Source organism: Schistocerca americana, unplaced genomic scaffold (assembly GCF_021461395.2).
Source record: "Schistocerca americana isolate TAMUIC-IGC-003095 unplaced genomic scaffold, iqSchAmer2.1 HiC_scaffold_13, whole genome shotgun sequence".
NCBI lineage: Eukaryota > Metazoa > Arthropoda > Insecta > Orthoptera > Acrididae > Schistocerca > Schistocerca americana.
Genome location: NW_025725371.1, coordinates 20,029,824 through 20,042,324, shown reverse-complemented (window position 1 = coordinate 20,042,324; position 12,501 = coordinate 20,029,824). Strand labels below are relative to the sequence as shown.

Here is a 12,501-nt window from a genome sequence, read left to right as displayed (position 1 = left end):
CGCAGTCCGGAACCGCGGGACTGCTACGGTCGCAGGTTCGAATCCTGCCTCGGGCATGGATGTGTGTGGTGTCCTTAGGTTATTTAGGTTTAAGTAGTTCTAAGTTCTAGGGGACTGATGAGCACAGTAGTTAAGTCCCATAGTGCTCAGAGCCATTTGAGCCAGTGAGATGAGACGTAGTTTGCACATTGGGCGGCACGCGACGGCAGTCCGACACAGTTCCGGACTCGTCGTCGTGCACGTGACGTCTGCGTAGCCACCCGGAACGGCTCCACTGTATACCGGAAGCATCCCTGACGTGTCACGGCATCACCCGGACGGACGCACTTCGGCTCGTACTTCTCGACCTGCGAATAATCCCAAGGACGACATCGGTATTCCACCTGTACACCTCGCCTGTGCTCACTCGCTCGCCATTCCCGGTGAATTAGTGGAGGAGGTACTACCGTCACACGCTGCCTCGGTGCCCGACACCGGCACAACATCTGCGCAGTCGTACAGCCGACCTCCGACTGCACGCGCCGACACGGCACAGTACCAGTGGGTATTTGCTCGAGCCGATTTACACTGTTCCACATTATACAGGGTGAAAAGTATTTATACCGACAAACTCTGGGAGGTTGTAGGGGACATCAAAACAAATATTTTTCCCCAATGTCATTTTTTCCTATGAGGAGTATTTAAACCGGTAGAGGAAGATTTCTCTGGCGGCAAATTAATTAAACCAAGAAACACTTTTCCATTTTTTTATGACCAAGAGACAACACATTAACACAACCCAATTTCAATTACAGTAGATTTTCAGAAATGCCTCCATTGACCCACGTAAACAAATGTTACACCATCGGATCATGTTATGTCTGACACGGGCAAAACCCCAGGAGTATCCTGAACTGTTCCTGCTGCTGCTACTATCCGGGCAACCAGACCCTCTTCTGATGCAACAGGAGGTGCGTAAACAAGGTTGCGCATCTCTCCCCACACAAAAAAGTCCAGAGGGGACATATCTGGGGATCGAGCAGGCCACGGTACAGGACCACCTCTGCCAATCCACGTTTCTGGGAACCGTCGGTCCAGGAATCGACGCACGCGACCACTGAAATGTGCCGGCGCCACATGCGTTGTCTTGTAGGGAGCGGCACGTCTTCCAGCAATTCTGGCAATGCTCTGGCGAGAAAACTGTAATAGTGCCTGCCATTTAATGGCCTAGGTAGCAGATACGGCCCAATTAAACAGTCCCCAACAACACCGACCCACACATTAACGAAGAACCGCACTTGATGAGCGCTAGTAACTGTGGCATGTAGGTTATCCTCACTCCAAACATGCGAATTGTGCATGTTGAAGACTCCATCGCGCCCGAACGTTGCTTCATCGCTAAACAACACAGAGGATGGAAATGTAGGATGCATTTCACACTGTTCCAGGTACCACTGCGAAAACTGTGCTCTGGGTGGATAATCAACTGATTCCAGGTTGTGGACACGCTATAAGTGAAATGGACGTAACAATTGCTCTCGAAGGACTGTTCTTACATTCGTCTGATTAGTCCCAATGTCACGTGCAATTGCACGAGTGCTGACTGAAGCACCCGGCTCCACATGCTACAAGACAGCTTCCTCAAACTGCAGTGTTCTTACCGTGCGACGGCGTCCCTGTCCAGGTAATGTGCTAAATGACCCGGTCTCACGCAGACGTTGGTACACAGCAGCAAAGGTCGTATGATGCGGGATACGGCGATTAGGATATTGCTGTTGCTAAACCCGCTGTGCAGCTCGTCCGTTGTGGTGCGCTACGTAGTACGCACCAACCGTGTCAGTGTACTCACTCCAGGTGTATCGCTCTACTAGTAAACAGAGACAATGCACTACTACACTGGTGGACAGCAGTTGCCCACAACTGAAGAGCGTAATAAACCCTCTAACATCTCAAGATCGCAATACGGCGTCTAACAACTGACGAGCATAATACAGCCTCCACCAGTTTAAATAATCCTCATAGGTAAAAATGACATTAGGGGAAAATATTTGTTTTGACGTCCCCTACAACCTCCAGGAGTTTGTCGCATTAAATACTTTTGACCCGGTATTGTGCGTAGACGTGGCACGGCCACCACTTACGCTGCCATAGAGTGCACCGCACGATCACCGTGACGAGAACATTTTGCAGATCAAATGTAATGGCGAGCCGACTAAAGTCTCCGTGGACAGAATTGAGACAGCTTTCACCTCAACTACTCCGATTATCGTTCAGTTCTTCAAACCAGTGGAGGACTTGAATGCGATTTTCACTCTGCAGCGGAGTGTGCGCTGATATGAAACTTCCTAGCAGATTAAAACTGTGTGCCGCACCGAGATTCGAACTCGGGACCTTTGCCTTTCTTGGGCAAGTGCTCTACCCCTGAGCTACCCAAGCACGACTCACGCCCCGTCCTCACAGCTTTACTTCTACCAGTATCTCGTCTCCTACCTTCCAAACTTTACAGAAGCTCTCCTGCGAAACTTGTAGAACTAGCACTCCTGAAAGAAAGGATATTGCGGAGACATGGCTTAGCCACAGCCAGGAGGATGTTCCCAGAAAGAGATTTTCACTCTGCAGCGGAGTGTGCGCTGATATGAAACTTCCTAGCAGATTAAAACTGTGTGCCGCACCGAGATTCGAACTCGGGACCTTTGCCTTTCGTGGGCAAGTGCTCTACCCCTGAGCTACCCAAGCACAATTCACGCCCCGTCCTCACAGCTTTACTTCTGCCAGTATCTCGTCTCCTACCTTCCAAACTTTACAGAAGCTCTCCTGCGAAACTTGCAGAACTAGCACTCCTGAAAGAAAGGATATTGCGGAGACATGGCTCAGCCACAGCCTGGAGGATGTTCCCAGAATGAGATTTTCACTCTGCAGCGGAGTGTGCGCTGATATGAAACTTCCTAGCACTTCGAGTCTCGGTCCGGCACACAGTTTTAATCTGCTAGGAAGTTTCAGTGGAGGACTTGTCCACGGACGACACTCCCCGTGCGACCTGTTAGGCAGAGCCCACTCCCCTAGCCGTCAGCGGTGCACGGGTACCGCCAGCTGCCAGTGCGCAGCCACACCCACCTCGTCCCGTCCCCGACCTGGCCGGGCAGCCCCCGAGACCGTGCTCCAAACGGGCACTCCGGCAGCCGGCAGACTGCGTCACGCGAGCTGGCCGCCGCGTCCATTTCGAATGCCCGTGCCGCACCGTAATGACGTCACACCACACGACACGGCCAGCTTGCACCCTGCCTGCCATCTGCTCTTAACACACTGTCCCCGGCAGGCCACTTCACTGGCTGTGATCTCGTCTTCAGTTCTCCAGACGTCTCCTCCCGTCTCGTCGGCCGACTGCCCGTCACAGCTCCCGGGCCCACCGTCGTCGCATCGGGCATTGGGGCCACTGTCGGTGTGCGTGTCACGTTCCCGCTGAGCTCCAGATACTACCCCGACCGCGTCCGGGCTCGTCCGTCGCAGTTCCCGGACCCGTGTTCCGGTCCCAACGACACAGCGAGCCTGTGCTCTCCGTAGTCATGTAGTGATGTAAAATTATGATGTAAAATGTGCCCGTATAAATCAATAAATATATGAAAATGCACCACTCATTAATGAAGACCCTGTACTTTTTCCCCTTAGCTGCAAAGGCCCAGAAGATTGTGCCACGGGACAGAGCTGAGTGAAAGTCTGTTCCCGTGCATGTACTTGCAACAGCTGCTGCACTTAGTGTGCACAGGAAATTACTCACGTGTAAATGCCGCTCTAAGTCAAGAAAACGTCACACCACGAAGGAATTGTCCAGAGGGATGGAAACTGGCAGATGTGATGTACGTGCACAGACAAACAAATCATTAAAATTTCAGAAAAGTTGGATGATTTATTCGAGAGAAAGAGCTTCAGAAATTGAGCAATTCGACTACGCGTCGGTCTACCTCTGGCCTGTACGCAAGCAGTTATTCGGCTCGGCTTCGATCGACAGAGTTGTCGGATGTCGTCCTGACGGATATTGGGTGCCCAATTCTGTCATCGAAATCCTGACATCATTAAAGCCCTGCCTGTAATGCTCCAAATGCTCTCAGTTGGGGAGAGATCCGGCAACCTCGCTGGCCGAGGTAGAGTTTGGCGAGCGTGAAGACGAGCAATAGCAACTCTCGCAGTGTGCGGGCGGGCATTATCTTGCTGAAATGTAAGAGCAGGAAGGGCAATCAAAAGGGGCGTAGAATATCGTTGACGTATCACTGTGCTGTAAGGGTGCTGTGGATGGCAACCAAATAGTGTCGACTTACTGCTATGCCACAAGTTTTCCGAGGATAACAACCGAAAGTGACCTGCTACGAAAACAAGTGGCACTCCAGACTATCAGTTCCGGTTGTTTTGCTGTCGGTTGGTACCCCACTACATTCCGGGGTGTCCCCAGGCAGGTCTTTGCTGGTCACTGTGGCTCAATTTCAAGCAGAGCTCATCACTGAAGACAATTTTATTCCAGACTGAAGACGCGTCTGGAGGTACCCCGGATAGCAGAGGGATATCAACGTGTCTGTCACCCGCCATACGGTGCGACAACCGGAAGTGACGGTTTGAGGTGCCATTTGTTTTCAGCACTCCTTCGGTTGTCGTCCTCGGAACACTTGCGGCACGACAGTAAGTCGGTGCTACTCAACGCCCCGTTTTGTCGCCGTTCGTGGCGAGCTGTCCTTGGCTTACGTTTCGGCAAGATAATGCCTGCCTCCACAGGGCGAGAGTTTCTACTGCTTTTCTTGGTGCTTCGCAAACCCTACCTCGGTCAACAAGTTTGCCGGATGTCTTCCCAATTGAGAGCATTTGGAGCGTTATGGGTAGGGTCCTCCAACAGTCTCAGAATTATGACGATCTGATGGATCAATAGGACAGAATTTGGCCCGATATTCCTCAGGAGGACACTCGACAACTCTGTCATCAGTGCCAAGCTTGCACAGGTGCCAGAGATGGACCAATGCGCTATTGATTTGCTCAATTTGTGGAGCTCTCTCTCCTGAATGAATCATCCAGTTTTTTCTGAAATTGTAATGTGGTGTGCGTACTGTAAGACATTCGGTACACACACCATCAGATTATTTGACTTGTCGATCTAACGAAGTAGGCGAGTGTCAGCAATATGTCTCGTGGTCTTATTGTGGCGTGTTTATCTTCTGCCGTTAGGTCGGACGGTAGATATGCCACTTGCACGCTTAGAGTAGCAGGTTGACGGTGACCGACTTCAAACAGAACTTGATTAATTTTCTCACACATTTATTGAAATGATAACAAGCATAAACATTACGTAACTTGATTCTGGATGCTATTTACAATTGACAATCTGAAGTTCCTTTGGTCTTGGTACGTTAATCTTATTCTCACATATGTCTGATACTTGACAAAGTGTCTATACATTTATCTTCGTGGCTATGTACAGGAATATGATAATCTTATTAGGCGCACACTGAAACTTGACTATAGACTGGTACAGACTAATGCAGACTGACTAATTGGAGGTCTGTACACTCGTTATAATACCTCGCTCGTTCAGGTATCACTGCGCGAGTGTGATCCGAGAGGAGAAAAGGTTCTACGTTAGCAGCAATCTCATTGGCTGCGTTACATATTAATACGCAGATCGACGGAAGCAGAATTTGGTCCGTCTCTAAGGCAGCGCCATCTCGTAGTGCGGAGACGGACGAGCGCTGCGCCTGCGCTGCTGTGCTTAGCGGGGTGCGCTCTAGTGGGACAGTTGTGTACGCGCCGACTACACGGAACTATGTATACAACATGTAACCATTTGTTTGTCTGTACATGTACTGATTTCTGTCCCATTTGGATAATTCATTGCCTTTCTTTTTTGTCGTACTGTGTATTACACAGCAAATTTCATGTTGTCAGCAACATCTTAAAGTGTTACATTATTTTTCTGTTTGTTCTTCTAGACTGGATCTTTCCGGATGCAGTGGGCTGGGCGGATCTGCCGTGGCGCACGTGGCGCAGCTGCCGGCCCTCCGCACGCTGCTCCTCCAGTACATTGACGACCTGACAGATCTGCAGCCAAGCCTACGGCACGTCCTGGACTTGAAGCAACTGCGCTGCCTCGATATCCTGTACAGCGGCCACATCAGAGCTGTGCCATTTGAAGAATTTTCTGTGAGGCTCGTGAACCTCAGGTAGGTTGCTCCTGCTGCTTCTGTTCACCGTCCGAGCCCGGTTCTGATGACTTTGCGTTTCTACCGCGCGACCTCGATGACTTCCACGAGACTGGGAACGGAGTGCTAGTATTAGAGAGAGTGTAAGGCAGGGATATAAACTTTCAATCCCAACTTTCCAGTTTATATATCAAAGAAGCAGTGAAAGAAACAAAAGAAAGATGGAAGAGTGGATTAAAATTCAGGGAGAATGGATATTAATAATATCATTCACTGATGATACTCCTATTGGCTTGTGAAAGGGAGGAAGAATTTCAGAACCTGTTGAATGGAAAGAACAGTCTAATGAGAACACACTACAGATTGAGAAAGAAACCAGGAAAGATTAAATTAATGAGCTTTAGCTATATCAGATTAGTTATGGATTTAACATCAAAACTGGTGTCCATGAAGAAGTGATGCAGTTCTGATACATTGGAAATAAAGTAACACACGATGCATGAAGCAATGATGACATACCAAATGGCTGTAATTAAAGTGCAGATACTCGCAGATGTCCAGTAATTATCATATGGAAGCGAAACTCGATTTGTATTCTAATGCGTTAACGCAGAACAGTTTTACGCTGGAGAAAAATTAGTTTCAATTTTGGCGACCAGGTGCGAATCTGGTGCTGCGAATGCAAATGGTTCCCACTTATTTGTTTTCTCTTTAAGTTCAGTGGTAATCCGTGTTCCCACTTCTAACTTATGCTACCATCTCTGTTAGAGTGTGCTAACTATGTATAGATTGTCAACAGTTAGGCTAAAGCTGTTGTTTTTCTACCTTGTGAGTCAATCATTGCAGAAGCGCAGTTCCCGTGTGAAAACGAGCCACTGTTTCGACCGCTACAGCGTTTTTTGGATAGTGTGCTTTCCTTTTGCGTGTGAAGTGACTTGTGTTGTATTCATCTATTTTTGTATTTATGAGGGAGATAGTATTCGTGGATATTTGCTGCATTTGACTGAAAATTACATAAATATTACAAGGTAAGTTAGTGGAAGCAGAACTGAAGTATTCTGCCCATTGGCTGTGGCAGAGTATAATAAAATAATGGGAGGAGTCGATAGATTTGATCAGCTGCGTCAACGGTATGCTGCAGGCCGTCGTTCGTGGAAGTGGTGGCACAAACTGTTTTCCTTTCTTGTGCATTTGGCAGTTGTCAGTTCCTACGTTATGTGGAAGCTACAGAAGACAAAAGCAGACCAGCTAACATTTAGACTGCACTTGGCAAGGCAGCTTATCTCTGGCTTCTCAAGTCGTAAGAGAAGAGGAAGGTCAAACACCAATAAGAGGTGTGTCTGGAGTACCAGATGAAGTTCGTCTGGAGAAAGTTGGAACTCATTTCCCTACAAAAGGTACAACAAACAGAAGATGCCGCCAATGTAGCACCAAGAACAAAGAAAAGCGAACAAAAGTAATGAGTAGCAACTGTCGTGTACCTTTGTATGTAGCACCATGCTTCTCTAAGTTCCATAGTACATCACCTTAGTGAACTCAAAGGACAGTATGAACTAATACAAATATAAATGTAATGTTTAACATGTTTTTGTACTAAAAAATAAAGGAAATACATTTGTTTTAAATTAGCAAGTGAAGTTACTCCACAGTTCCAATAGTTCCCACTAATTTTTTTACACTCATAGGCTAAACTCTCATTTCAAGATTTAAACTATGATTTTATGAACGGTTTCTTAGCCCAATAAAGTGTTCATAAAAAATCTACAACTTCCAGAAATAATTTGGTCACTAAAGGGTTAATTCATTCTGTACGAGCACTGGAGATGTCGAATGAGATGCTACTTCTGTAAAACGATGTGATCAACACTTGCTCACAGTAGTTCCGGTGGAATTTAAGCTATGTGTTCCTGCGTACTGGCCTTCAGATCAGGTAGAGACCTAATGTGCCTCTGGTAAAGGTATTCTTTTAGGTATTCCCAGAGTCGAGAGTCATATGGATTCAGATCAGGTCATCTTGCAGGCAATGCATCTGAAAACCTCTCGATATAATATGTTTTAAGGAAGGTTGCACTAAGCAGATCTTTCGCTGGGTGAGTGACATGCAATGTTGGCCCATCTTACATGAAAAGAATGGTTTCCACACAGTTGTGCTCTTCCAAAGCAGGAATCACGTGCTGTACAAGGAGGTCTCCATAACGTAAAGGCATCACAGAGGGCCCCCCCCCCCCCACCACCCCCGACAGGCGCTATGGATGTATCCTCTTCACAGAACGGACGAAGAATAAAGATGCTTGTGACTCCACACCAAGCAGTCATATACAGCAACTGCAGTGGTTCTTGGTGCACAACATGCAGTTTAACAGTACCCTTAAATTTGGCAGTTCTGTGTATTTACTGTACCCTGTAGTGTAGAATGTGCCTCTTCACTCCATAGAAAATTGCCTGGTCGCATGTCATCGACTTCTATCTGTCCGAAAACTGAAGAGCTAATTCAGTACGTTGCTGCAGATATGATGATTTGGTTGCTGCACCGTCCGGATCTTGTAGGGGCACCAGTCTAAATGCACGCGTTTTAGCTCACGCAGGCTGGCGTGAGGAGGGAAGGACTATGCTGACGTGAGGTCTGGAACATGACAGGGAATGAGAATTCAGAAAGCGGACGTAATTACTTTCATACTTAACTTTAATCCATTGATTAAAGTTGACGGTACATGATTCACAATATTATTTGTTCAGAATACAGTCTTGAAGTAATTAGTTACAGTAACTGAATATGGCGCCTTGCTAGGTCGTAGCAAATGACGTAGCTGAAGGCTATGCTAAACTGTTGTCTCTGCAGATGAGAGTGTCTGTAGTAAGTGAACCATCGCTAGCAGAGTCGGCTGTACAACTGCGGCGAGTGCTAGGGAGTCTCTCTAGACTAGACCTGCCGTGTGGCGGCGCTCGGTCTGCAATCACTGACAGTGGCGACACGCGGGTCCAACGTATACTAACGGACCGTGGCCGATTTAAAGGCTACCACCTAGCAAGTGTGGTGTCTGGCGGTGACACCACACAAAAACTGTCCACACCATTGACCACAGGATGGACAATTCTCGTGGAAGGGCACAAACACTAGCATTAGCCGGGACACGTGCTGCATACTGAGTTGCAGCAACAATAACTGTGTCAATAACTTCCACTGCGGTAGGATGCATTCCTCTTCCAGGTGCCACACCTAGCCCACCCACGTTTTTAAATTTCATCGTCATTTTCTTTAAAGCATTTAATGACATCTGGCCCCTCTGTCAGTGCAGCACTGGAATTGCTGCCGTTCACATGAAACTGTTTCACTAACAGCACACAGTCTTTCTCCTCAATTATCACTACTGTTCACTCACGTTACAGCTTGTCAAACGATAGTGTGGATGTCGTACAAACGGTGTACTGTGCCAGATTTGCTCGTAGTGGCCGTAGTTGGAAGTAATTGTTTTTCCAGCATAAATTGGTCCTGCATTAACACATTAGCATACCTACCAAGATTCACTGCCATATGATAATTCAGCCCACACTGGACCTGTGTAAGTGGCTGAACTTTAATTATAACCAAACAATACGTATAAAGCAAATTAGCACAGGCATAGAGGGCATTTCTGGCCAGGAGAAGTCTGCTGGTATCAAACATCAACCTTAATTAGAAGAAGAAATTTCTGATAATGTACGTTTGGAGTACAGCATTGTATGAAAGCGAGGCACAGACTATGAGAAAACTGGAAGAGAAGAGAAGAAAATTGATAGAAGAGTGTTGAAAGTTAGGTGGGCTGTTATAAGAAATGAGAGATGGGTTATGTGCAGAATCAGTGTGGAGAACACTGACAAGAAGAGGGATAGGATGATAGGAGAGAAACAGGATGATAGGATATGTGTTAGGACATTGAGCAATGACTTCCGTGGTACTAGGAGGAGTTGTGAGGAGTAAAAAGTGTAGAAGGAGAGTGTAATACATCCAACAAATAATTGAGGACACAAGATGCAACTGAAATCAAGAGATTGGCTCACGGGAGGACTTTGTGGTGGGTTGTATTGAACCAATCAGAAGACTGACTGGAAAAAAGGGAAAATTTTGAAAATATCTTGTAGGATGGTCCTCAGGTATTTAAGGCACAGAGGAAAAAAACACTTTCTTTAAAATCATCAGTCGCAAAATAGTGCATTATTCCAAATTTCATTGGATTTGATGTATTCGAGAAATAATTAGAATGAAAAACACAATAGAAATCATTTAGTACTTACCTCAGCTGCATGTTGAGACCAGTTTTCACTGTTTTTGTAGGTTCTTCATTTCTCCAAGTCCTTTATTGAGATATCAGTCAAAACACCATATGCTACCCACATATTTCCACAGTTAAAACCTGTTTAATATGAAGATAGGTATTAACTAGAATTTGTATCTCCTAAGTTTAAAAATTCTGATAAATTTCCTTTGCACTTCATTTATGACACAGTTCATCAATGTTTATGGTTTGTAGTATTACAAGAAATAGGGTGTAATAAAATACAGAAATACAAATTTTGCAGTTACTTTTTCTCTTTCTTTTTCCAGAGAACTACATGTGACGTATGAGGAAGAGGATGAGGTTTTCTACAAAAATGTTTTTGCTGAGATGCAGAGTCAAATGCCTCGGCTCAGGATAATTAATACTTTCCGATGGACAGATAATGACTTCCTAACAGATTACGAAACGGATGATGATGATGACACTGACATAGGGTACTGAGAAATAATTTTGGTTTTCAGACTGCAGAATGTAACATTGGAGCCCCTGGATGAGTGAACTGTTTGAAAAGCAAGTAAAAGACAAAATATGGATTTATGAAATTATTGTATAAGAGCCAAGAAAGTGTTGGCCGAAATAAAAATGCAATTTTTCGTGTTTAAAAAAATTTTATTTCACAAAAGAATTCATTATGTCAGACACTGAAACTGATTTTATTTCCCTCCATATTGAAACTCATTGTCACAATTATCATTACACAAATGGGAATTTTTGGCACCATAGTGAATGTCATATTCATACCTTTTATTGCCATATCCTTGTGTTGATGAAATTGTCCTTTAAATCTGAATGGGCAGGCAATCCTACCTCCATGTGTCCTGAATGTCTTTCAGATGCCTGTTTCACACTTTTCAGTTATTTCATATGTGCACTATTTTGATGTCACCTGCAGATAGTAATACACTAACGAAAGGACACAACGATTTTTATTTGGGACGAAATGGAAATAAATTAATAAAGTGTCAAACAATGGAAAATCCAGGACGAACTCGGCATTTCCGCTATATGTTGAGTAGCAACTTTCCTTCTCATAATGTTGTTAATAAAGTGTCAGTCATACATACATTACATGCTTTCCATGTTGCACTGATCCAGAGCTCAACTGTCAGATCTGACCAGTTTTCATATTCTAGAGGTTCTGAAACACATTGCTGCACAGTCAGTGTCACCAGAAGTCACACTTCACTGCCATTCCATTGTTCAGTATTTCTAATCTATATTTCACGATTTACATATAATTAGAAGTTATAAAACATAAACATTAACAACATCACAATTGGAGGGCTCATTAGGAAAACAATTTTTGTCATTTTATTTCATTTGTCGTGGTTTCAGCACACATTGTGGATTGGCACAAGTGTGGGTTTGGTGATCCACTCCATGAATGATCTGTCACCCTGCTGATGTGTGTGCCAACTTACACATTATAAATATCTTGTAGTCACCATTCTCGATTTTGCTTGCTGACAGACCTGCAAAGCTGTGAGTCTAAAGCATAAGCGACCCTCCACAGCAGGTGGAAACACGCACTCACCGTCGCGCCTTGTCGTCATTCTTATTTGTCTCGTAATACACAATTTGTGGGAGACGTGTCAGGATTTAAAATAAGAAACATTTTTAAAGAGAAATGCAATAGTTTACATTATTTTATGTATACTACTGAGATACTGCTACACAAATGCATACTGCAGTTTCCAGTATACAAAAATAAAATGCATAATTACCATCTTAAAACTCTGAAACTGTCCCCATTGAATTCGTCAATAGACTAATAACACTTTTCCACTAGAATGGTAAAAACTAATCTTTTAAATGAACCAAACTCCATGTTAAATATATTACTGCCTTTTATTTTATTGTAAATTTTAAGTCCCTTCTACCCTGGTGTTTGGGTAAAAAGTTTTCAGTAGTGTTTCAAGAGTTTAAAATTCTCTCTGTGGTGAGTATTTTAGTTGTGGACGAAACAGAGTTTACTGTATGCTGACTTTTATATAAGAATAACATCACCTCATATATGTAAAGGGAGGGTA

General features: G+C 44.9%; 1 protein-coding gene across 1 annotated transcript in view; it reads left to right on the top strand.

The window, feature by feature from the left end:
• Positions 1-11,039, top strand: part of LOC124564243 — a 45,214-nt gene extending 34,175 nt beyond the window's left edge. Inside the window, exons 4-5 of the mRNA XM_047130997.1 lie at positions 5,946-6,176; positions 10,738-11,039. Coding sequence (XP_046986953.1) covers positions 5,946-6,176; positions 10,738-10,912 — 406 coding nt within the window. The 3' untranslated portion in view covers positions 10,913-11,039. The remainder of the gene's footprint in view (positions 1-5,945; positions 6,177-10,737) is intronic.
• The last annotated feature ends 1,462 nt before the right edge of the window (positions 11,040-12,501 follow it).